The following is a 26,254-nucleotide window of genomic DNA, read 5'->3' as shown; positions in this document are numbered from 1 at the left end:
CACCCTTGACATGATTTGGATAAAAATCATTATGATAAAAATTGCATTTTTATATCTAGCCAGTAACATACCTATCCTTGCCGACATATTTAGGTGACCATAATCTATAAGTGTGGATCAGAATTACAGTGATGTCTGAACACCAAAAGGGTTTTCATATAATTATATTGGAATGCAGATGCAACTTGTTTTACATAGATGTTCTTCTGAATAAAAATTATGTGTAAAGAAAGTGAATTAATTCATACTTTAAACCCACTAAGGGAGTGTTATTGTGTGAAGAAACACTGAAAAATCCTCTAGCAAAGGAAGAATCCCCCAGCTTATATCTTGTGCAGATCTTTTTTCATATATCTGTTTTGCTTAAAGTATACTTGTATGAGGGCAGTATGTAAGAGGGAGACAGGGCTGGCATAGGACAAGGGGGAATTATAGGTCAGTTATCTACTGAGATTTGAGAGTAGACATATTTCCAATACATTTTGGCCCATTGATTTTGGAGACGTAGTCCTCTTGGGCTTCTAACATCTACCTCTTGTTTTTACACTAGATCGAACGGTTGGAAGTAAGCAGCCTTGCCCAAACATCCAGTGCAGTGGCCTCCAGTACCGATGGCAGCATCCACACAGACTCTGTGGATGGAACACCAGACCCTCAGCGCACAAAGGCTGCCATTGCTCACCTGCAGCAGAAGATCCTGAAGCTCACAGAACAAATCAAGATTGCACAAACAGCCCGGGACGACAACGTTGCTGAATACTTGAAGCTTGCCAACAGTGCAGACAAACAGCAGGCTGCCCGCATCAAGCAAGTCTTTGAGAAGAAGAACCAGAAATCTGCCCAAACTATCCTCCAGCTGCAAAAGAAACTTGAGCACTACCACAGGAAGCTCAGAGAGGTGGAGCAGAATGGGATCCCCCGGCAGCCAAAGGATGTCTTCAGGGACATGCACCAGGGTCTGAAGGATGTAGGAGCAAAGGTGACTGGCTTCAGTGAAGGTGTGGTGGATAGTGTCAAAGGTGGGTTTTCCAGCTTCTCCCAGGCCACCCATTCAGCAGCAGGCGCTGTAGTCTCAAAGCCCAGAGAGATTGCCTCACTCATTCGGAACAAATTTGGCAGTGCAGACAACATCCCCAACCTGAAGGACTCTTTAGAGGAAGGGCAAGTGGATGATGCGGGGAAGGCTTTGGGAGTGATTTCAAACTTTCAGTCTAGCCCAAAATATGGTAGTGAAGAAGATTGTTCTAGTGCCACTTCAGGCTCAGTGGGAGCCAACAGCACCACAGGGGGCATCGCTGTAGGAGCATCCAGCTCCAAAACAAACACCCTGGACATGCAGAGCTCAGGATTTGATGCACTACTACATGAGATCCAGGAGATCCGGGAAACCCAGGCCAGACTAGAGGAATCCTTTGAGACTCTCAAGGAACATTATCAGAGGGACTATTCCTTAATAATGCAGACCTTACAGGAGGAGCGATATAGGTAAGTCACGTGGAATTAATATCTGAAATTATTTGTGTAGGGTTCCCCTCCCTTTAGATATGGGGAAATGGCTTTTAAAAGTCTTTATCTTTCTCTAGAGTGTCCAGAGCACTTTCGGTATGTCATAAGACATCCACATGAGTTCCTGATGAAGCATTGCTGTAACTCTCCAGTCTTTCGTGCCAGTTTAGAACTTTAAAATGAAGTCCAAGCTTTCTAAAGTATTTCACCTATTTATTTATAATTATAAAACTACACAGTCATTGCAGCCTGTAACTGTACTACATTGAATTCAAAAGATCTGTAATTCTTAGAACTGTGTAGATATCAAAGATATCACCCAAGCAAAATGTAGTGACTTCTATAGGTATTTGGCCTTAAACACACATATCTGGGCAACTTGGTATAGAAAGATTAGACTGCAAACAAATCCAAATAAGAATGTTACCTTTATTATGAATTGACAAGTGTTTGAATGAGAGTGGACTTAAACATGAAATGGTTCTACAAGAGTTAGAAAATTCTCAAAGGGTTAAGTGCTTTGAATCATAGTCTCTGTTAAAGGTAGAAGCTGGTCTCGTTTTTGTGTTTAATATTACACTACATATTCATATTAGACCACTCTTGGCTATACTCTGAATATGTGTCCTTTCTCCGTGTTACCTTCACACGCAGAGAGAAATAATATTCTCGTCTGACCAACATGGAGAAATCCCATCTCTACTAAAAATACAAAATTAGCCGGGTGTGGTGGTGCATGCCTGTAATCCCAGCTGCTTGGGAGGCTGAGGCAGGAGAATCGCTTGAACCCAGGAGGTGGAGGTTGCGCTGAGCCGAGATCTCACCATTGTGTTCCAGCCTCGGCAACAAGAGCGAAACTCCGTCTCAAAAAAAAAAAAAAAAAAAAAATTTCTATGGATAGATCCAAACTTTGTTAGCCAGAGACAGGCCACCTAATGCTGCAAATTGAGGACTAGTCTTATGGGAGCTACAGGTCAAATTAGGCCTTGAAGGACCTGGGTTCTGGCCCTGTCCCAATTATTAACTAGAGAAAATCCTCAGTACTTCTACTGTAATATCAGGAGTTGAACAGATAATCTTTTAATATCCTTTTCACCTTTTAAAAATGTGTTTTTAAAAGTTTGCTTTTATAAGGTAATCTTAGGGTCTGAAACAAATTGTTCACATGTATAAATTATCTCTAAGAAGAGTTACAGCAGCAAGTTCTTTTCAGATGGTGAAAACTCTAATCAGTAATTCAGCCTGCCTCTTTTCTTACTCTTCTGTTCTTCAATTCTAACTTAAGACTTCAAGGGAGAAGACCAGAGAAGTGAGTGTGGGAGGGAGAAATAAAGTTCTAAAAGCAGATACTGTACATTACTGTTTTTATCTAAGTGTTTTATAAATTCTTTAGTATGGCTGGGCGCAGTGGCTCACGCCTGTAATCCCAGCAGTTTGGGAAGCTGAGGTGGGTGGATCACCCAAGGTCAGAAGCTTGAGACCAGCCTGACCAACATGGAGAAACCTTGTCTCTACTAAAAATACAAAATTAGCTGGGCATGGTGGCACATGCCTGTAATCCCAGCTATTCAGGAGGCTGAGACAGGAGAATCACTTGAACCCAGGAGGCAGAGGTTGCAGTGAGCCGAGATCGTGCCATCACACTCCAGCCTGGGCAACAAGAGCAAAACTCCGTGTCAAATAAAAATAAAAATAAATTCTTAAGTATACTGAGAAGACAGTGTCTTATTCAATAAGTGATATAACAGATATTCAAATGAACTCTAAAAGTAAAACACCTGTGTCTTTGTACCATATTAAACCTAACTCCCAAGTTCAAATTCCAGTTCTTCCCCTTACTAACCTTGAAAACCTGAACAAGTTTCTTCAGTTCTCTTAAATCTTGGTTTCCACATCCCTAACATAGAAATAGTAATAGTTCTTTATAAGATTATTGTGACATTTAAGTGAAATTATTTGGTTAAAGCACATAGCTCAGTGCCTGGCCCCATAGTGCTCTACTGATGTTAGGGGAACAGATGCTGTTAACCCCACTTAGAACATGAAGACATTCCACAGTCAGTTAAAAAAATTTTTAAAACCACACAAAACTGCCTACTTTGACTCCTCTATTTTTTGTTTTACATTGGTTTTGAGACAGAGTCTCACTTTATTGCCCATGCTTGAGTGCAGTGGTGCGATCTTGGCTCACTGCAGCCTTGACCTCCTGGGCTCAAACGATCCTCCCATCTCAACCTCCTGAGTAGCTGGGACTACAAGTGTGCACCACCACGCTTGGCTCATTTTTTAATTCTTTTGTAGAGACAAGGTCTCACTATATTGCCCAGGCTGGTCTTGAACTTCTGGGCTCCAGTGATCTGCCCTCCTTGGCCTCCCAAAGTGCTGGGATTACAGGTATGAGTCACCATACCCCGTCAACTCCTCTATTTTGAATGGATACCTTGCAGTTTTTAAATTGCCCCAGAGCTTAAAATTCATATGGAGCTTGTTATGTCTTCATGTCAAGATGTAGAAAGTCAAGATATGAGAAAATCAGAAACAGGTCTCTCAGGAGCCACCTTTGAATCCATTTAGTGTAAGTTGGAGACATAATAGGACAGAACGTTAGCTGCTCATTAACACCTCATTAGAAGAATTAAGTTCAAGCCATTTAGGAGGTAATGAGCAGTGCATTTCTTTCATTGCACTTTGGGTTCTTTCTAGTAGGTAAATGACTAGTTTTATGGAACGAAGACAGAATGAAGAAAACTTGAATTTTCAAAAAGAGAGTTAAAACCAGGAGGCAAGGAGAAGACATACTACGTAATCTGACTTGTTTTGTTTTCCCATTTCAGTTTTAGAATGATTTTTCCTTAAAACACAATCTTGAAGAAAGAAAGCCCTTTTTTTCCCCAAAAAAGGGAGTGGAAAAGTCACAACTATTGTACTTTATTTTTGTTGTTCCAATAATTCCCTGTATAAAGCAGATAGAGATTTCCCCTCCATTATATATGGCTTTATACAGTAAACATATTCATCTAATTTTGTTGATCTTTGAATGCTTTCACATAAATAAAATTTTTCTACAAATTGAAGTCTTTTTTTTTTTTTTTTTTTTTTTTTAAGAGTCAGGGTCTTGCTGGCCAGGCGCAGTGGCTCACGCCTGTAATCGTAGCACTTTGGGAGGCTGAGGTGGGTGGATCACAAGGTCAGAAGATTGAGACCATCCTGGCTAACATGGTGAAACCCCATCTCTACTAAAAATACAAAAAAAATTAGCCAGGCATGGTGGCATGCGCCTGTAGTCCCAGTTACGGGGGAGGCTGAGGCAGGAGAATTGCTTGAATCTGAGAGGTGGAGGTTGCAGTGAGCTGAGATCATGCCACTGCACTCCAGCCTGGGTGACAGAGTGAGACTCCGTCTCAAAAAAAAAAAATTAAAAAATAAAGAGTCAGGGTCTTGCTATGTTGCCTTGCTGGTCTTGAACTCCTGGGCTCAAGCAGTGCTTCCACCTCAGCCTCCTGAGTAGCTGGGACTGCAGGTGCATGCCACCATGCCTGGCTTTGAAATATATTTTCTTTTTGTTTTTTGTTTTTTGTTTTTGGAGACGGAGTTTCACTCTTGTTGCCCAGGCTGGAGTGCAGTGGTGCGACCTCGACTTGCTGCAACCTCCGCCTCCTGGGTTCAAGTGATTCTCCTGCCTTAGCCTCCCCAGTAGCTGGGATTACAGGTGTCTGCCACCACGCCCAGCTAGTTTTTTGTATTTTTAAGAGAGGCAGGGTTTTACCATGTTAGCCAGGCTGGTCTCGAACTCCTGACCTCAGGTGATCCACCCACCTCAGCCTCCCACAATGCTGGGATTACAGACATGAGCCACCATGCCCGGCCAGAAACCTATTTTAAGCACTGAAACTTTTCACATTTTAAGCATTTTGGGGAAATTTCTCTGCCTTCTTTTACAAAGTACACTGAATCTAACTTAATGGAAAGAGCTTAGATATGGTAGTATTCAGCTTATAGTGATACTCTCAGGTTAGTGAAGCTGTCCATTTATGTGCCTCTACAGTAAATGGCCCTAGGCTTTTTTCAGTTTGTCTGCTTTTTTTATAGTTTTTTCTCCTTTCCATTTCTTCTCCACACTGTTAGTGAGCTACCCGCAGCAGCCTCTCTTTACTAATTCTACTTCTACTCTGTTGTAGGCTTTGCTTTTTGTGTAGGAAGAAAGTAGGCTGTGGATGGACTTCACAGATCCTTCTGTGACCAAGAACCAGTTAATGCATGCGTGGATGCTCAAGATACATTTTTTTTCTACGCTTTAGTTTATTTTACTAGTATCTGAGTTGATGAGAGGGAGGCCATGCACAGTGTTGCTGTTTGTTATTTGATGATGATGGTGACAAGGCCACTACCACGAACGGTATTAAACTCCTGTGATGTGCCTAGTGCTAGATGTTTTACGTACATTTGCCAATCCTCACAGTAGGCCCTACAGGTAAATTGTATTATTCCCATTTTAAAGATGAGGAAATTGAAGCTCAGTGGGGTTTTAAAAGTTGCCAGAGGTCACTCAGTAAGTGGTAAAGCCAGGATTCAAAACCCAGTTTTGTCTGACTTCAAATTCAGTGTTATTTTCATACCAGGATGATTTTTTTCAAAGCTCAATCCCGAAATCTATATGGTTGAAAGCCTAGCTCTCTGAAGCATAGATGCATTGGCAGTGGGTATTAGGCCTATCCCAAGTTGAAGTAAATGTTTACTAAAAGTTGAGTCACTGTTTTTAACATATTTTTTAAAAATTCTGTGAATATGCAAGCTCTGGAAAGTTTCCTAGGCCAGTACAGCAGTGTAAATAAATAGGTGAAACCTTCTTAAGGAAATCCCTACTTCGGTCATTATTTCCCCTTCTCAGAATCCCTTCTCAATAATGTCCTTCGCTTAATGTGTTTCCATTGCTGTCTACCCAAGTGAGTAGCTCCCAGTGAAGATAGTTACCCAAGACCATCTGCTTAACTCTGGAATAATCAGAAGCATTCCAAAGGCTATAGAGCACAGTCTCTCTCTCTTCACCCACATAATTGTACCATGACTGACACATTATTTTTTCATTGCCCACATGCACGTAGCCCAGGAAGCCATTGTAGCAGAGCTTGGATCTGAACTCCACCTCAGCCTTTGACTAGTGACTAGATACTGAGTTTTACCATTGTGCATTCAGCTATGAGTGAGATCATGTATTTGGGGAAGGCAGGAGACAGGGTTTAGAAATTTTTTTAAGTGATGAGACCTGTGCCAACTTCAGATTCTTGTCCAGTTAGTTTCTTCATCCCATGTTTGTTAGTGGCAGCTGGGTTCACAGTACTTCAGAAGTAGAAGGGACCCTTAGATATCTAGATTAATCTTATTTACAGTTGAGAACACTGAAGCTCAGAAAGATAAAGTGACTTTTGCCAGGTCACACAGTAAAATGGTTTTACATATATTTAATTTGCTGCTAGAAACTGAGGATTAGTTCTGTTCCTGTAGTGAGTGTAAATATATTAATAGGCTACCAAAAGGAAAAGTTCAGCTGTGGCAAAATGTACTGAAAATAAGAGAGAGCTAGGAAAACATTAATTGAGAATTTTGCTGGTTTCTTTGGTAGTTTTTTTCTTAGGGGATCTGACCTGGAATCCTACTGAGCTACTGTAGCCTGTATGAAGCAATGTCATGTAGGGCAGGCTAAAAACCCCCCAGGTGTTGATGAGCATTAATGCCATTTTGAAAGCTTGTATTTGAAGGGGATTACTGTCCTTTGGAAATCGGCTTCTGAGAATGTTTGTATTAAACCCAGGGATATTTTAAATTGCACTGAGTCATAAGAGCAAAAATACAGAAGGAGGCAGTCACCCTGAGCAGTTGTCACATGCAGTAGAACAGTTAGTAACTAGGCTGACCCAATTAGGCACAGGCTGTTAGAGTTCTAACTAAACAAATGGTTGTTTAAATATAATTTTAGTTGATTTGACCATCATTGGACATAACCCAATGATGTATGCTCAGATGTATGCTCAGAGGTAGCTGTTTTAGCCCCTTTATTCTACGTGTGAGACCTGTCAACTGAAAAGTGATCTGAGAATCTCCAGAGGATATGTAGGCTAGATTTGGACAATAAGTTTGAAATAGAAACTGAGGATACTGAATCAAATTAGCCCTTCATTTATGAGAGAAGCAAAATCCCAATTAGGAAATATGACGTATACAATCTTTCATAAAAGAGATTTATGGGTGAGCTCATCCCAGTTTAGCGTTTAGCCGCTAAAGAGGAATGGAGGGGATTAATTAATTAACCCTTATTCCTTGGAGTGGACAAACTTGAATTTGCTTGCCAGCTCTGAGTAGATTACATAACTCATCTGAGCCTCAGTTTCTCCCTCTGTAAAAACGTAATGATATTTATTGTACATGGTTGTTGAAATTATTAAAGGAGATAACATATATGGAAGTACCTAGTGTGATGTTTGGTTTAGAGTAGGAGCTCAACAAATGCTCCCTCCTCCTCCATTTTTTCTAGGGGAATACAAAGATCTGGGTTGTGCCAGAATGTTAGAAAGCTGTCATTACCAAGTCTGCAAATTGCCCAGAAAGCCCCTCTAGTTTTTATTTATTTCCTGTATTATTTAGATATTTACTGTTTTCTTGTCATTAAGATAATTCATTGCCTACCCTTGAAATATTGTGGGGGACTGATATGTTTTTCCCTTTTCAGCTGAAGGCTAGTTCAGTGTTTTTTAGCTTCTTTTCAGGCTTCAACACAAAAAAGGTAACAAAAGGTAAGGAGAAAAAAATCCACTCTCCCCAGTTCAGCTAGGAACCTATTCAAACTCCCACCACAAGTCATACTCCCTACCCCAACTGTGTCTCTCTACTCTGGTCAAACACTGGCAGAAGCTATTTTGGGTCTCTGGTATGCATTTGGGAAATAGTCCATTCTTCTCCCATAGTTGCCTGTGGGTGTTTTTCCTGGGACCTAGTTCTTCCTGTTTCTCTCAATACCTGCTCCACAAGTTTCTTCAGCCATCCTGTGCTAGTGACCTATTGCCGAACTAGGGAAGCACCATTGGTTCTCAGAGATGGCTCTAAACTTTTGAGCCACACCCAAAGAGGAATGCTTCAGGTCAAAGCATTCCCAGGCTGTGCACTCACCCAGGCTCCCATTCATCAGTAATTTGACACAAAGGGCCCCTGGCTCATCTCTGATCTAGGAAGTTGACTACTGTGTTGACCTAGTGACCAAAACACTTTCAAGTTTAGTATTTATTTATGAATTATTTACCTATGACAAAATCTTGATGTGTTTAATACTTTGTAGATAGAACAGGTTTTGCTTCCAGTGGGGGATGAATTTCATCTACCAAAATATGATACTTGCTTTTAGAAAAAATAATCTTACAGTGCAAAGGCTTTCTGTTTGCTGATAGTTAAGCTCATGCCATATTTAAGTGTCCAGGTTCTCTTTGGGTTGTAACAATTTAGGAAGGACCTTAAGTAAAAATCCTTAAAATAAGATTATTAATCTCATGCTACTTGTAATCTAAGCGGAGGTGCGTGAACATCATTTGCCAGCCAAAATCACACATAGTCATGTGCTGAATAATAACATTTTGATCAACAACATATGAGACAGTTGTTTCATAAGTTTATAATGCCGTTTTTGTTTTGTTTTGTTTTTTTGAGATGGAGTCTCACTCTTGCCCAGGCTGGAGTGCAGTGGTACAATCTCGGCTCACTGAAACCTCTGCCTCACGGTTTCAAGCAATTGTCGTGCCTCAGCTTCCAAGCAGCTGGGATTACAGGCATGCACTACCAAGCCTGTAATGCCATATTTTTACTGTGCCTTTTCTATGTTTAGATATGTCTAGATACACAAACACTATTGTATTACAGCTGTCTGCAGTTGCCTATGGTACAGTAACTTGCTGTACAGCTTTGTAGCCTAGGAACAATTGACTGTACCATACAGCCTAAGTGTATCATAGGCTGTACTATCTAGATTTGTGTAAGTACACTGTATGGTGTTCACATAGTGATAAAATAACGTAACAACTCATTTCTCAAGATGTGTCCCCAACATTAAGTGAGGCATGACTGTTCTTGTATGATTAAGAACCTCCCACCCACCCACCATCTCCCCTGCCCCGCTTTGTGTCTGGAGAGTTCTATTTAGCACCCTGTAAAGGGGTTAAAATTCCTTAAAGCAGAGTTCTAGGTTTAAAAAAAACCCAAGACTTTCACATATGAAAGTCTATAAAACATGTATCTTCCCTTTTTCTCCCCTACTCTTTGGCTTGGTGTTAATATTTAATGAGAAGATAGAGGTATTTGTACCTGGTTTCTCCATTTTAGAATTTAGACAGGAAGTAAACACTAGAAAATAAAGTGTGCCAAGAAGATTATAATATTAGTAATGGGGATAGTGGGAAGTCAGTGGGAACTAGAATACAGGTTTTTTTTCCCTTTGGTTATTTGCATTTCATTAACAATACAGAATTTTTTTGTCTTCTCTTTGAGACAAGGTCTTACTCTGTCACCCAGGCTGGAGTGCAGTGGCACAGTCTCAGCTCACTGCAACCTCTGCCTTCCGTGCTGAAGCAGTCCTCTCACCTCAGCCTCCCAAGTAGCTGGGATTACAGGCGCATGCCACCACACCAACCTGATTTTTTTTGTATTTTTAGTAGAGACAGGGTTTCACCATGTTGCCCAAGCTGATCTGAAACTCCTGGGGTCAAGCAATTTGCCCAGTCAAAAAGTTTTTAAAAAGACAATAATCTAATAACAGGCACAAGCCAATTGGTTCAGATCCTTATTAAACCTCACTACTAACTAGGGAGTCACTGCATCCTTCTGGGACTCCTGTTTTTGTTTGTGGGTTTTTCTGTTTGTTTGAGACAGGTTCTTGCTTTGTCACCCAGACTGGAGGGTAGTGACACAGTCTCAGCTCACTGCAGCCTTGACCTCTCGGGCTCAAGTGATCCTCCCACCTCAGCCTCCTGAGTAGCTGGGGCTGCAGGTGCATGCCATTATGCCCAGCTAATTTTTGTATTTTTTGTAAAGACAGGGTTTTGCTATTTTGCCCGGATTGGTCTCCATGTTTGTCTGTTTCATCTGCTGAGATCATTCTACTTACCCAAATGCTGCTTTGCTATTTAGCTGCTTGCTAACAAAGCATTATCTCTGTGAACAATAGTTATATTTTCTTATTTGGGAAGACTCAGCTTGAGAAGAACTTGCTGTTAATTTCCCATGTAACTGTGAATAAATTGTTCAACCTCTAAAGGACTTTATTTTCTGTAAGAGCATGGTGAGGATTAGCAGTTTCTATATAACTCTTTCTGGCGATTTGAAAAAATTAGATAAAATTTACTTGAGCTGGGCACAGTGGCACAGGTCTGTAGTCCCAGCTACTCAGGAGGCTGAAATGGGAGGATCACTTGAGCCCAGGAGTTTGAAGCTGCAGTGCACCATGATTATGACTCTGAATAACCACTGTACTCCAGCATGGACAACATAGTGAGACTCTGTCTCTAAAATAAAAAAATAAAAATTACTTGAGACACCTTTCCTCACACACATACATAGGTAGATAGTTTCACCAGTACAAAGGAAAGTTTGGAACAGGCCAGTGCATGGAACTATTTGAATTATCTGGCAAACTTGAGCCAGGGAAATGGCAGGAACCTAGATGTATGAAATAAGAAGTAAAAGAGGCTTGTGTCTAGGATCGAGGAGGATGGAGTGTGTGCCCAGTAAACCCATTTCTGTGATGTCATAGGAAAAACATCATAAATATACTGGAAACAGTGAAAATGTCAAAATATATAAAATTGGGAAAGTGGACATAAAGAAATGAAGACTTAAGGCCATGGACAGTGGCTCATGCCTGTAATCCCAGCACTTTGGGAGGCCAAGGCAGGAAGATCACTTCAGTCCAGGAATTCAAGACCAGCCTGGGTAACATGGTGAAATCCCGTCTCTACAGAAAATACAAAAACAAAATTAACCGGGCGTGGTGGCACATGCCTGTAGTCCCAGCTGCTTGGGAGGCTGAGGTGGAAGGGTCACTAGAGCCTAGGAGATTGAGACCACAATGAGCCGTGATCGCGCCACTGCACTCCAACCTGGGCGACAGAGAAAACCCTGTCTCAAACAAACAACAACAAAAAAGGCTTAGAGAAAAAAGTCAGAAGTGGGAATCAGTGAACAGTGGAGTAAGACTATGTGGCAGTCAACAAGCAATCTTTTTGAACTACCTCACTAGGGATTGTTGGGGAGAACTAGGAGACTCACAAAAGAGAAAAATGAAACCAAATGTATATTTGTGATATGTCTATCTCACAGAGCACCTCTTGTGTGCCAGGTATTTGATGTCTGTCTTCTCCTTTAATCTTTGCAATTGCCCTTTGGAGTAGGTAGATTTCCTCTTTATAGAGGATGAAAAGGATCACCCAAGCTAGCGAGTTGCAGAGCTGGGATTTTAATCCAAAACCTGGACTGAGCAGATGCATTAGCTGGTACAAACTGCATTATGAAAACATTTCTAGGTGCAAAATGGCAGGAGTGAAGATGGAGCACCTCTAGACATAATATGGGATAAACCAAAATCTAGTTTGAAAATGACTTCCAGAACCTTTGACAGGTTTGCAACCTTCTTATGATAAACATTGGTTTATAGTAAGGTTCAAAAGTGTTGGGAATAAGTGCTGAGGACTTTTGCAAGTATTCTCTGATTCATATATATTCCTCACCACCTCACATACCAAGTGAATCCCAATATTTCACACCTGATTTTACATAGCTCTTAAATTACCACTGTTTTGTGTACCTCCTTGCCTCCCTTTATTGTTGTTAAAATCAATACGTTGTGAAGACAAATATACCACAAAATTTAAAGTATCTATAGTTTGAAAGATGAAAATAGCCAGGTGTGGTGCCCCACACCTGTAGTCTCAGCACTTTGGGAAGCTGAGGCAGGAGGATTGCTTGAGCTCAGGAGTTCAAGACCAGCCTGGGCAACATAGTGAGACCCTGTCTCTGAAGAAAAAAAAAAAAAAATAGCCAGGCTTGGTGGTGCATGTCAGTAGTCCCAGCTACTCAGAAGGCTGAGGTGGGAGGATCCCTTGAGCTCTGGAATTTGAGGCTGCAGTGAGCCATGATTGCACCACTGCACTCCACCCTGGGTGATAGAGCAAGACCCCATCTCTTTAATAAAAAAAAAAAAGAAAGAAAGAAAAAGGAAAACAGGTTCCCTGACTACAAAGAATCAAACTCTAGGTGTTAGAAAAGATCTCAGAGGTCTAGTTAAATCTCTTTCAATAGAGGATTTATTTCTGCAACATCCCTGACAAGCAGCCTCTCCTTGAATATCTCTGGTAGCAGGGTCTCATTTTCTAAGATAGTTTTTTTCATTGTTAGACACAGCTATTAGAAAGTTCTTTCTAAAATTGAACTAAAGACCAAACTATTTGTAAGACTTACTCCTTAGTTCTGTGGAGTTACAAAGAACAAGCTACCCCCTCATTACATGAGCTCTGATACGTGAATTCAGCAGTAGGAAGTAGTTCCCTATTTCTATAGAATTAATCCCTGGTAAAGTCTTGGCTGCACTTGAATCTGTCAATATCATTTTGAATTCAGTCTGCTGTTTCACCTCTTTCTTGCCTCATGCTATTTGTAAAGATAAGCATGCCTTGTATTTTGCTGTCTTCATACTGGGTCTGGACAAAAAAGGCCAGGTAGGTAAGGTCAAAGCCGAGTCAGAGCCCACAGGCTGCTGCTAGAGAATATCTCAGGCCCCAGTCCTGGGAATTATTCTTGCTAGAGTGACATACATGTTGTTGTACAGACAGTCCCTGGCTAACAATGGTTTGATTTAAGCCCATCATAAATGGGAAATATTGTTTCCAGGAAGTAACCCCATCGTAAGTCAAAGAGTGTCTGTATATTATGAAAGGTCAGGTGAGAAGATGAGGAAAAGATAACAACAGCCTTCCTGCTCCTGTGAACTGTTTCTGCAGTAGGAAGGAAGTCCATGTTGTGGGAGTGAAGGCATAAGTCAGCCTATTTTGTAGTTTTGCCTAGGGCTCAGGAGCTTCATATGCATACATGTAGTGAAAAGCAAAACTGTATTCACATTTGTGTTTTATGTCCTAATGTTTCTGTGAGCATCCATCAATTGAAGAAGAAAGGAAGAAAGTGAACAGAAACTTGCCAGGTGGCAAGTGACAAGCAGATTAGGATACAAAATATTGATACTTGACTTGTGAACAGCCAAGATGATATATTGTTGTACAGTGAACACTCATATACATATGGGTTGTTTATACTTTTTGGCAATGATGATTAATGCTGGTGTGAACATTCATGTACAAGCTTTTGTATAGAAGAAATAAGTTTTCATTTCTTTTCAGTTATATCTGGGGTAGAATTGCTGAGTCATAAGGTAACTGTTAACTTTTTGAGGAGGTGCCAAACTGTTTTGCAGAGCAATTGTACCATTTTCCATTCCCAACAGCAGTATATGAGGGTTTAGATTTCTCCATGCCCTCACCAACTTTTATCTTTTTAATTATAGGTGCATAATTTTTTATTATACTCCTCCTTCTCCCATCAACTCCACTTTGACATCAGACTCCAAACCATCACATCAGTGTAGCTCTTTCCAGCTCACTTTTGCTAAGTGATTTGGATCGCTAGCACTCTGACTCCGATTTCTTACTTATGAGGAGAGTTAGTTGATCTGGGTTTGTAGAGTTTCAAAATGGCATCACATTGTAAAGTTTAAGAACTTGGATTTTAAAGTCAAAACTGGATTCAAATCCTTGCTGCCCTACTTAATATTTATGTGCCCTTGGGCAATTCACTTTAGAACTTCTCTGAGCTTCTGTTTCCTCATCTATAAAATGCAGATAATACCTTCTACCCTCTTGGGGTTGTTGAAATGAATTTGCATAGTAGGCACTGATTAAACTGTTGCTGTGGCTGCAATTTTTTAATCTGTTCTACTGGTATGTATGGGCCATGTTTAATATCAAATAAGATTCCTAAGAAGCCTGAAATTTGTAGGCTAAGAGGTTGTGTGGTAGCCTGTGGGACACATGCAGAGATCCCACGTGTCTGCTTTTATCAAGATGTAGGCTGGTGACCACCACCCTGCTCCCCTCCCTGCCACCCAACAGTCCTTAGTTGAGGAGAGTAATTTCCTGCCAGGTATAACCTTTCCCTTAAATCCCAAGAGACCAGCACTTTGGAATGCGGCTTTAAAAAAGTCTCTGGCCCCTCTCTGGTAAAGAGAGAGAATGATGAAACTATCAAACACCAAAAACACCACAGAAGAGTGGGCTAACATAGGACAGTCACGAAAAGACATTATGTTAACATTATCTTATGGCATTTTGTGAACTTAAATTTTGGTGGAAAATCAATTCTAGGGATGGGACCTGTTTCTGATCACGTACTCTGGGCAGCAGATGAAAGGAAAAGGCAGAGTCACAGAGAACTTTGACCCTAGTTATCCATCAAAAGTAGGACTGCTTTCTCATTAGCCTGTTCAGTCACTTCAATAACAGGAAGAGTTTCAGCATAAAAGAAGGCAGTATAGAGACTCCTATTAAGGATAAAGAAGAACTAAATAGAGTTTAGTAACATCGTAAAAAGGGTAAGACAGTGCCTTTTAAAAAAATCCTTGTTTCTTAGAAAAGCAGTGGAGTTTAGGATATTATTACTTATTGCATAATTATTGGAAGGGAGAATGTTTATGATGCTGCAACATAAAAATTACCTTAAACACAGAAATTCATTATATTCTTTAAAAGTTTGTTTACATATTATAGATGTGATTAAAAAGAAGAAAGAAAGGAGATAGTTTTAGATGTGTGAGTTTGTTCTGGCATTTTTATTCTTTTAGTATGAAGTCCCTTGAGACTCACATGCTGGTGTTAAATGTATGCTACCTGAGTGATAGTACATTCCCTGTTGGAATGAGAGCTACCCATCTGCCCTCTGCCTGACAGAGAGGTTTCCATTCTAGGCACCAGAAGCTAGACATATGTTTATTCTTCCCTTTTCTAGTGTTTTTAATGTGGAGTCTTCAACCTTTCTCCTATCTACTTAGCTCTTTAGTTCCTGGGACTCCACATACAACCTACCTCAGTCGGTCTTCTTCACCACTATGAGAAGACTCGTTTTCCTAAAAACACGTATTCATCATGTGACTCCTCTGCTCAGTAGTCTTCTTTGGGCTCATTTACTATCTATTCTAGAATCCCAACTCTTCGGATCTTCCAGATTTCCCTTTTTTTCCTCCAACATAGATGCACTATTCTAGTTATTCTGTACATTTATCATCCATTTCTCTCCAGCCCTTTACTCACATTCATTTTTCCACCTAGAATCTCTGATCTCATCCTTTAAACCTTTTCTAGGCTGGGCATGGTGGCTCACGCCTGTTAATCCCAGCACTTTGGGAGACCAAGGCAGGCGATCACCTGAGGTCAGGAGTTCAAGACCAGCTTGGCCAACATGGCAAAACCCCATCTCTACTAAAAGTACAAAAATTAGCTGGATGTGGTGGTGGGCGCCTGTAATTCCAGCTACTGAGAAGGCTGAGGCAGGAGAATCTCTTGAACCCGGGAGGCGGAGGTTGCAGTGAGCCAAGAGCGCGCCACTGTACTTCAGCCTGGGGGACAAGAGTGAGACTCTGTCTCAAAAAACAGAAAACAAAAAAAAAAAAAAAAACTTTTCTAATTCTGCCTCTCCTTAGATGCCCTGTCCAGGTTCCATCTTTATGTAGAGTAAACCTTCCCTTATGTCATCCTAAGTGCTAGAGATACAATATGAATAAAATAATTCCTACTCCCAAGGAACCCTACCTCCCTTTATTCTCCGTTTTTCACTCAGCTACAGCCACACTGACCTACTTTCTACCCCTCAGACATGCCAAGCTAATTCCCATCTTAAGAACCTCATACCTGCTATTTCCTCTGCTTAAGACATTCTTCCCTCCACATTTTCACAAGGCTCTGTTTGTATCACTCAAGTTTCAGCCTTCATTGTTTAATAGAATTGAACAGGGGAGAGACCTTCCCTGATCATTCCAGCTTCACCAGCATTCAGGCACTCTGTCTTATACCTCTATTGATCTTCTTTGTTTTACTTCTCCATGTGGGAAATCATCTTGCCTCCCCCACTCCTTAGAGTACAAACTCCTGAGGGCAGGCACTCTGTCTTGCTTACCACAATATTCCCAGTACTTTGAACATGCCTGGTACATAGCAGGCTCTCAGTAAATATTTGTTGACAGAAGTGTCCCAGACACTTGTGGTTGGCCATGGGGATGATGGACCCCTCTGGCTCTGGCATTCTAGGGCTCTGAATCGCAAACATCCGGGTGAGTGAGCTGGCCAGTTCTGGAATAAGCTACTGGTGACTGCCAGAAGGTTGGTTTCTATTGGTGTGTTATCTTTTCATGAGGCTTGCTTAATTGTACCCTAGTTTTTGCCTCTCCCATATGTTGTTCAGAGGAGCCTAATGACTGTCTCAATATTATGATTATGCTCAAAGCTAATCAGGGCTGCCGGCGTCGCTGCAAATACTGTGCATTGAAAAGATTATGGAACAGCCATGTTGCCACGTGATTTGGCCTTGAGACAAGCCATCTTTTCCAGAGACTAAGAGCTGTACCCACTGGCAAACCCTGTTAACCCAGGCCACTCAATTTCTTTGTGCTTCTATTCCTTTGTACAATGGGTTTTGGGAGTTGGATGTAAATAATGCCAGGAAAGATATTCACAGAATTCATAAAATTCTAACCTTTTTTTTTCTCCTTAGATGTGAACGATTGGAAGAACAGCTAAATGACCTAACAGAGCTCCACCAGAATGAAATCTTGAACTTGAAGCAGGAACTGGCAAGCATGGAAGAAAAAATCGCATATCAGTCCTATGAACGGGCCCGGGACATCCAGGTTAGTATGAAGGAAAAGGTGTAAATGCAAAATACAGTAGGGTTAGAAAGAAAAAAGGAAAACAGCGGAAGGAAAAAAGATGAGAAGGTAGAGAACAAAGAAAAGCTTATACCAACTGTATAAGAGTATACCTACTCTTAAAATGATTGAGATGCATTTCTCAAAAGTTGGGTTGGTATGTCTGCTTGGTACTTGGGAAATGTTTCTTAGGATCACAGTAATCTCAGTGTATGGAAAACCACATGAATCCTATTTGTCCATTACTGCTTCAAAAGCAGCTCTGACAAGTATTAGGGCCATTTTGCCCTTGTCTTCTCCTTCTGTGGGAAAGGGGGCTTTTATTCCAGCTGCCAAATCCAAATCTCATATAGGCACATTGCCTGACAGTTTGCAAGAATAACCCGTGAGGCAGTAATGTTTAATTAAGGCTAATAGCCCATCTATTTTATTCTGTGAGGAAGTAGAATATTTAATTTTTTCTTATTTCTATACGGAGGTATTTAGGGAATAGTTCTTAGTGGTTTCATATGAAAGCATTTTGAAAGATGCTAGTCTCAGAGAAGGGAAGTGGGCTAGAAAACTTGTATTACAACAGCCTAAAAGAATCAAGGGAATGTCTAGATCATTTACCCAGATGCCATCTTCTTCAGGCCCTGTTTATGTTTTAATTATTTTTTCCCTAAGATCCTTCTGGACTGGACAGCATCCATTGTCTGTCTATAGTTGGCGTCAGTCTGAAGTTGCCCAAGCCTTACCTCAAATCCCAGGAAACCAGGACCAGAAAAACTCAAGGCTCAGACCAACTTTGGAGGATATCTGACCATAGCTAGGGAAATAGGTTCTATCCCTTGAATACTTTGGAATTAATTTAAACTCATGAGTGAAGGCTATGGCCTTGAGGAGAACAGACACTTTTTTGGGGGGGGTGGGGGGGAGGTGTGGGAATTAGGCGTATGTTAAATGGAAGCTTTTTTCTAACTGCTTATAAGACAAGTTGTTATTAGTTACTGGTAATTCTAAACATTAGACTCATTAATGTATTAGCACTTTATGTCACTAATGCATTACTAATAACGTTTCATTAATGTATTAGTATTTTACACTATTTTCAAGTATTTTTTAGTAATTGAGCGATACAGAATATACAATCAGGTCTTGGTAATATAGATTTTTAAATTAAATAATATAAAGTTAAAAAATAGCAAGAACAGGCCGGGCATGGTGGCGCACGCCTGTAATCCCAGGGGATTTGGGATTTTGGGAGGCCGAGGCGGGCGGATCACGAGGTCAGGAGATCAAGACCATCCTAACATGGTGAAACCCCGTCTCTACTAAAAATACAAAAATTAGCCAGGCATGTTGGCGGGCACCTGTAGTCCCAGCTACTCGGGAGGCTGAGGCAGAAGAATGGCCTGAACCTGGGAGGTGGAGCTGGCAGTGAGCTGAGATCGCGCCGCTGCACTCTAGCCTGGGTGACAGAGCGAGACTCCGTCTCAAAAAAATAGCAAGAACAGACACTTTTAATGTTTGGTCTAGTGTGTGGGCATAGTGTCCTCTTTACAGAGGACCAACCTAAAGGAGAGTGTGCCCTTCTTAAGCAGGCAGATCAGAGATCCCTTTCCACTGATGTCAGGGATTGACTTGACTTAGAAAACACCAGGTAGTGTGTATAAGGAAGCATGTTCAAAGAATGTTCACTGCATCATTGTTATAGTGGAAAAGTTGAAAACAACCTAAAAATCCCCAAGGGGGAACTAGCTGCATATATTATAACATAGCCTAGCCATACTATAAAATGCTAGGCAGCAGTTAAAAAAAAATGAGGTAGATTCTGTGTATTGACATGGAGAGATCACCAAGACCCACTGTTGAATGAAAAAAAAGCAAGTTGTGAATCGATTCCTATAGTGTGATACTATTCCATGTTTGGAAAAGCCAAACCCTGTAAAATATTTTAAAGAGGTTTATTCTGAGCCAATACAAGTAACCATGGCCTGGGGAACACAGTCTGAAGAGGTCCTGAGAAAATATGCCTGAAGCAGTTGGGTTACAGTTTGGCTTTATACATTTCAGGGAGACAGGAATTGTAGGTAAAATCCTAAATCAACACATGGAAAGTGTACATTGGTTTGCCCCAAAAAGGTGGGCCATCTCTAAGTAGGGGCTAACAAGTCATAGTGGGCTTTAGGAATTTTTTAGCTGGCAGTTGCTTGAAAGAGTTAAGCTTTGTGTAAAGACTTGAAGCCAGTACAAAAATGCCTAAGTTAACGGAGTCTGTTGTCTGTCATGTGATGCTATACCTGAGTCAGGTTGGAAAGAAAGCCACATTAACACCAGTTAATTTTTTTAAAAACTGATGAGATTTTATGGTTTGTAGGGTGAGATTTAACCTTGTCTGGCATGGCCTTAGGTCTTGTTTATAATTTGATGTCTTACTGCCACAAAGAGTCCATTCTGTCAGTCTTATGATCTCTATTTTCACATTAATGCTGGTCATTTGTGCCGCAACTCAGAAAGGGAGGGGATATAATAAGGCATGTCCAGCCTCTTTCCCATCATTGCCAAGAACTCACTTTTTCAGGTTTCTTTGGGGTCCACTTTGGCCAAGAGGGAGTCCGTTCATTTGGCTGGGGGGCTTAGGATTTTATTTTTAGTTTACAGATAGGAAATAAAAATAATAATTCCATATATTTTCCTTGACACATATATGTATACACTTACACACATAAAAGGGTGAACACAAACAGTACTGCCTCAGGGACAGGGATTGGAATTGAAGGAAATGTCAAGAGAGACTATCCTATTTGAAATTTTTTATGTTGAACAAATATATTCTGTGCAACTTAGATTAATTTTCAATGAAAAAAGAGCATATATTTGTGGTCTTGTCATTAAAATGTTCTAGACTAAATAAATGTTAAGTGTGGCCACTGCTTCCTGTGACTCATCCCACTGGAATGCAGTGGAGGGCAATTTGGGGGAATAATAGTCACTTGAATAGTGAGTTATATATCTAGCCTTTTACATTCATTCAAGGCTCCAGCATATTTATAAAATCATTGGCATTGCTCAAGATGCATCTGGCTTGCCCAGGGGACATGTCAGCATCTCAGAATACTTGTGAGCAGCAGGCTTAACTCTTCCCTGTTCTGGCCCACAGGAGGCCCTGGAGGCATGCCAGACGCGCATCTCCAAGATGGAGCTGCAGCAGCAGCAGCAGCAGGTGGTGCAGCTAGAAGGGCTGGAGAATGCCACTGCCCGGAACCTTCTGGGCAAACTCATCAACATCCTCCTGGCTGTCATGGCAGTCCTTTTGGTCTTTGTCTCCACTGTAGCCAACTGTGTGGTCCCCCTCATGAAGACTCGCAACAGGACGTTCAGCACTTTATTCCTTGTGGTTTTCATTGCCTTTCTCTGGAAGCACTGGGATGCCCTCTTCAGCTATGTGGAACGGTTCTTTTCATCCCCTAGATGATGCTGGCACAGAAGGCATTGTTCCCTACCCTCTGGCGAGTGCATGCAGCAGAGAGTTAGACAGCAACTTACCTACTCTGAAGTTTTCTACAACAAAAAAAGAGTTGAGTGAATCTGTTTACATTTAGAATAATGTTTTTTTCTTCAAGAGACGCAATTGCAATAGTATTTTTTAGATTTTATCCAAGAAGTTTTTTGGGCGAAAATCTTGGATCATTTTTATGTAGCATGATTTTCCTTGGGATGCAAATCTTAAAACAGTCCTTTAATATGAACCAACAATCTGGAGCACACCGAAGGGCAATCTAAATTGTGGCTTGAAGGACTGCACTAAAACCCACTAAAAAGATGCGAAAACCTGATTAGGGCAAACCAGTTAAACCTAATACCCTGCCTTGTCTGGGCTCATCACCTCTCCCTATCCCAGACTAACTTTACTGTGAAATCCTACCACATTCCATGTCTGAATTTTTGGATTCGGGGTGGATTTTCGTTGTCCGTGGAAGAACACATGGATCTCTCTGGCTTTCTCACCCAAGTTGGCCACTTACGCTAATCCTGGAAGTATGATCACTTTTGAACCTGCCCCTTAACCTTGACGAGGATACAAAAGTGAAAGCATCATCCCCCAAAGGATCACTGCACAGTCCTACTACAGTATTTTTAAGTAGCCCTCTAAATACTTAATTTTAAGCAAAATCCCTTGGCCGCACTTTTAAGGTTTTTTTTATATGTGTATAGTTACCAACCTAAAAATAAAAAATCCGAACAGCATACTTGAAGAATGTAATACTCAAACTCTCAGTGCTTCCTTATGGTTTCTAATAGGATTTTTTATTATTGTTATTATTATTATTGGGTTTTTTTGGACAGGGTTGGGAGGGTCTTTTATTTTTCCTTTGAAATAAAGAAGTGATGTTTTTAAATGAAGAAATGTGTGGATATTTAAGTGTGCTGCTCCCTCTTGTCTTGAAACAGTTTGAGTAAGAAAGTCTTGCTGTAAATGCTGCCCTCTGCCGCCTTTGTTTTGAGATGCAGTTTAAACTCCCCCTGGCTGCTGCTGCTGCTTTTTGGTGTCCCGACATACCTACGCCCCCGTTTTATGGGCTTGGCTTAGTTGAAGAGGAAAGGGTTGTGCAAGGAGAGCAGGAGGCTGTTTCCAAAAACCAGTGTAGTAAGATAGGGATTTTTTTTTTTTTTTTTTTTTTTTTTTGCCCCAAGAAAATGTTCACCCAGTGATCTTGGGCTGGGGTTGTCTTTAGGAAAAGTTGAGACTATAAGAGTCATAAATAAGTCCTTGTGTTTCCTTAATTTATTTTGTTAACACCCCTAATTACAACCAAAGTGATGATGTGGAGTCTTCTGTCTTCATTTTGGCCCCAGCATTCTTAATTTCAAAGCTTTATTCTGTCTGCCTAAGAGAATCAACCAAAGGTGATTCTCCTAAAGAGCAGTGAAGGAAATGTCAGGTTAGCAGGACCCAAGTTTTGGGTGTGAAATGTTGCCAGCTTCCTGTAATGTAAACGGACTTGTTAACCTAACCTAATTATGCTCAGTGGACTTCTATAGATGGTTTTGAAAAATGAACTGAGCTGCCTTCCCCCATCGCATAACCAGTTCCATCATCCTGGTGGAACTTGAACATTTAGAGTTCATCTAGAGAGCTTGGTTAATCTTTCCATATTATTTGTAGTATTGGTCACAAATGCTGTTCCCTCTTAGCCTCATTCTGTGCAACCAAGTGCGTATAAGATGCCCTGAAAAGAGTAACAAAGTATGCTTTGCCTGTTTCCCCTTACCAGGAAATTCCTTCAGAACTAGATTAGCATTGCCCTGCCTGTCTGAAAGGACAGTTTACCTAATGGTGCCAGCCTCCTTTTGCTTTGGCAAGCTGGATTTCTCAGAGCCAGCATGTTGTTTCCATAACTACTTTGATATTTTAACTCAGGTACTCCAGTCTTCACCCCAACCTCAGCTGATTGTAGTACACCTGCTAGTTCTGTTGCCCCCTCAAAACTGCACCCAGAGCAGGGCCACAAGGGTGCTTTTTTTCTTTAAAAAAAAAAAAATTAGAACCAATTCATGTTCATGCCAAAAACAAATTGTCCCCAAGCCTATATGTATTAAAATGTTAACTTTGCCTAAAAATATTGCAGTGACTTTTTAGGCGGAGTGCCAAAGGACACTATGAACTTTTTGAACTAACAGTTTCTCCTAACTTTCTGCTTTAGTGTAATTGCTCAGAGTAGAGAGCCCCCACAAAGTTATTTAAAAGATGCCCTAGCAGCAATCCACCAGTTTTTCTAAGCTAGAACCTTTGAGTCCCCCAAACTGCCTGAAGACTTAAGTTTTGTGGGCACTGGAAGTCACTTTGATAGATGGATTGAAACTGTTCCTATTTGCCCTGGGACGGTTTCTATCTATCAAAGGAAGGTTTTCACCTGTAGAAAGCCCCCTGCACTCCAGCCAAATAGTCCCATGCTGACTTTCTATCTTCCTTTCTCAAACTGTCTTAGGAAGGACCTTCAGTGCAGATCAGGTGCAGTAATGGCTTTCTTGTCCCTTAATTATTCACCAGACCCAGAAGTTGTATGCATTTAATGCTGTTTGTAACCATGCATCTGTTTTCATTCTCTGCTGTACCTTTTACTGTCCATACTGTTACTTTTGAGTTTCTTTCATTGTGGTTGTTCTTGGGTTCTTTTGTCTTGTCAGAGCTCTTCTATAACCTCGCTCTAATGGCTTAACAGTTGTTCTGGGTGGAAACGTCCCCTCATTTGAATGCTCCTCTAAAAAAAAAAAAGAAAAGAAAACTGTATTCATTCCCTTTAAAATGAAACATTCCTGGATTATTTGTCCATGCCTCTAGCCTGGGTGAGTGAAGCTGGCTGTGTTGGCCTGGGTGATTGTTCAGGTTGTAGAATGCGCATTTTACATTGTTTATGATAATTGAAGGGTACTTCTGTCTGCTCCAATTTCCATTCCTTGGTATACTCAGTATGTCCTAGTAAGGAAGGCTTTCCACTCTACTGGCTCCTTAAGAAGCAAAAGTAGGTTAAATTTTATACTTCACTGACTAGGGTCTTCTCTCTCCCCTGTTCTAAATGGAGTAAAAGTCTGATGCCAAGACAAATATTGGGAGCGAGCCTTCCTCACTAGCCATGTCCAAATAATGAGCGTATTTTCATGTGGTCTTCACTGCATTTGGTTTTGTTTCTGATTTCATGTTCCTTTGAGGTACAGTCAGATGAAAATGCTGAGTTCTGAGAGAGTTCCGATGAGGAGCTGCCTTTCAGCTTTGGAAAATATGCATCTAAAACAAAACCAAACATTATTGTAATCTGACACAGGCAAAATTATGGTTCCCACACCCCAACCCCAAATGAAACCTGGGATTTTGAATGTGGCTCTAAGAGTTAACATTGCTGTCTGTATGTCGTGTATGCTAGGTGATATCCTCAGTAGGGATTGACTACTAGACTGTGTGTTTTATCAAAGTGTGTAAGAATAAAAACTCACTTGCACGAATTGAAACGTAAAGAAATGACACTTGTGAACGTGTGAACGTTAACACTGTAGTTGATAGATCTTAAGCTGCTAATTGTTGAGAGAGATTTAAATTTATGTTCTGTCTGGTCGCTGCAGATTCTCAGCAGCACTTTTACTGTATATAGAAATTGAAATAAAGACCTCAGCTATTAACCTGGTGGTCAGACTCATGTTTGTTTTGTTTTTTATTTTTGAAACATTTAACATATATAGTTTTACATGCATGTAATGCATTATTATCCAGCCTAGTGCCACCTGTAGTTTTGTTATAGAAGTAGTAATTTCTATTAGGACTTTTTCCTGATGATCTCTGGGAGGCCTCTGGAAATCCTGAAGTCCTAAACTTGCCTTTGACCTGGTACCAAGCAGAGACATGATGATTCAGTCCTTCACAGCTCCAGTCTGAATGTCGAGAGCTTTAGTCCCACTTCTGGCTTGCTAGCTGTGTGCCTCTTACCCCATGTATAAACTAGTGATACCACACCACCCAACTTGATCCTACAGGTGGATGTTGTGAGAGCAAAGGATACATCTTGTGAAATCTTTGAAAATTCCCCTTAAAATATGGGCCAGGCTGCCATGTACAGATATGCAGGTTGTATATTGCCCAACCCTGGGGGGGCTTCATAAGTCTGATAAACTGTGAACAACATCCAGGAGTTGTGTAGTGCATACGGGACACATAGAGCTGCTATGATAATGGGCGATACATAATTTCAAAACCTGCTTTATTTTTATCCTTTAAAAACCTTGGAGACTTACTGAATGCCAGTAAAAACTGGGTGTGGTGGCTCTCACACCTGTAATCCCAAAACTTAGGGAGGACAAGGTTGGAAGATTACTTGAGGCCAGGAGTTTGATACCAACCTGTGCAACATAGTGAGACCCCCATCTCTACAAAAAATAAATTTAGCTAGGTGTGGTGGCAGGCACCTGTAGTCCCAGCTACTCAGGAGGCTGAGGTGGTAGCATCACTCAAGCCCAGGAGTTTGAGATTGCAGTGAGCTATGATTACACCGCTGCACTCTAGCCTAGGTGGCAGAGCGAGACCCTGTCTCAAAAAAAGAAAACTTCAGAGAGTGGAAGGCAGATGACATAAATTTGAGAAGCTGTGGTGTAGAAAACAGATTGGGGAGGCAGAGGAAGGTATGGCCAACTAGAAATGCATGCTTCACCTGAAGGGTTCAAATATACTTAAATCCTATGGTCCAAACTAAACATTTAGCTGACTTGTAGCCCCAAGTCTATAGTGAAGAATAGCTAACGTTTATTGAGTATTTACTGACTGCCAGACATCATTCAGTTTTATCAGTCAATTCTCCCCACAGTCTTATGCAGGAGATATCCTCATTGTTTAGGTAAGGACTCTGAAGCTTGGGTTAAATGGCTTGCCCAAAATTAATGTTAGGAAATGGTAAATTAATGCAATGGAAAATAGGTCTATGCGACATATATAACAAAAGATGAGCATCCACAATATGTAAGACTACAAATCAATAATCATCTTTCCTATTGGTAACAGCTCAATAGAAAAGACAGGCAATAGTTATGAACAGAGAGCTTATAGAAAAATGACCAATAAGCAGCTGGGCGCCGTGGCTCACGCCTGTAATCCCAGCACTTTGGGAGGCTGAGGCAGGTGGATCACGAGGTCAGGAGATCGAGACCATCCTGGCTAATATGGTGAAACCCCGTCTCTACTAAAAAGACAAAAAAATTAGCCGGGCATGGTGGCAGGCGCCTGTAGTC

The 26,254-nt window shown here is 41.0% G+C and overlaps 1 protein-coding gene across 16 annotated transcripts in view; it reads left to right on the top strand.

Annotated features, from left to right (window-relative positions):
- The window catches only part of TMCC1 (transmembrane and coiled-coil domain family 1), a 243,445-nt gene extending 218,782 nt beyond the window's left edge, over positions 1 to 24,663 (top strand). For all 16 annotated transcript variants that reach the window (XM_063704165.1, XM_055381559.2, XM_031009428.3 and 13 more), the window contains 3 exons: positions 551 to 1,485; positions 17,347 to 17,482; positions 20,643 to 24,663. In XM_063704165.1, the coding sequence (XP_063560235.1) occupies positions 551 to 1,485; positions 17,347 to 17,482; positions 20,643 to 20,957 (1,386 nt within the window). In that variant the 3' untranslated portion in view covers positions 20,958 to 24,663. The remainder of the gene's footprint in view (positions 1 to 550; positions 1,486 to 17,346; positions 17,483 to 20,642) is intronic.
- Positions 24,664 to 26,254: the final 1,591 nt, after the last annotated feature.

This window comes from Gorilla gorilla, chromosome 2 (assembly GCF_029281585.2).
Source record: "Gorilla gorilla gorilla isolate KB3781 chromosome 2, NHGRI_mGorGor1-v2.1_pri, whole genome shotgun sequence".
Lineage (NCBI taxonomy): Eukaryota > Metazoa > Chordata > Mammalia > Primates > Hominidae > Gorilla > Gorilla gorilla.
This window is presented reverse-complemented; position numbering and strand designations above follow the sequence as displayed.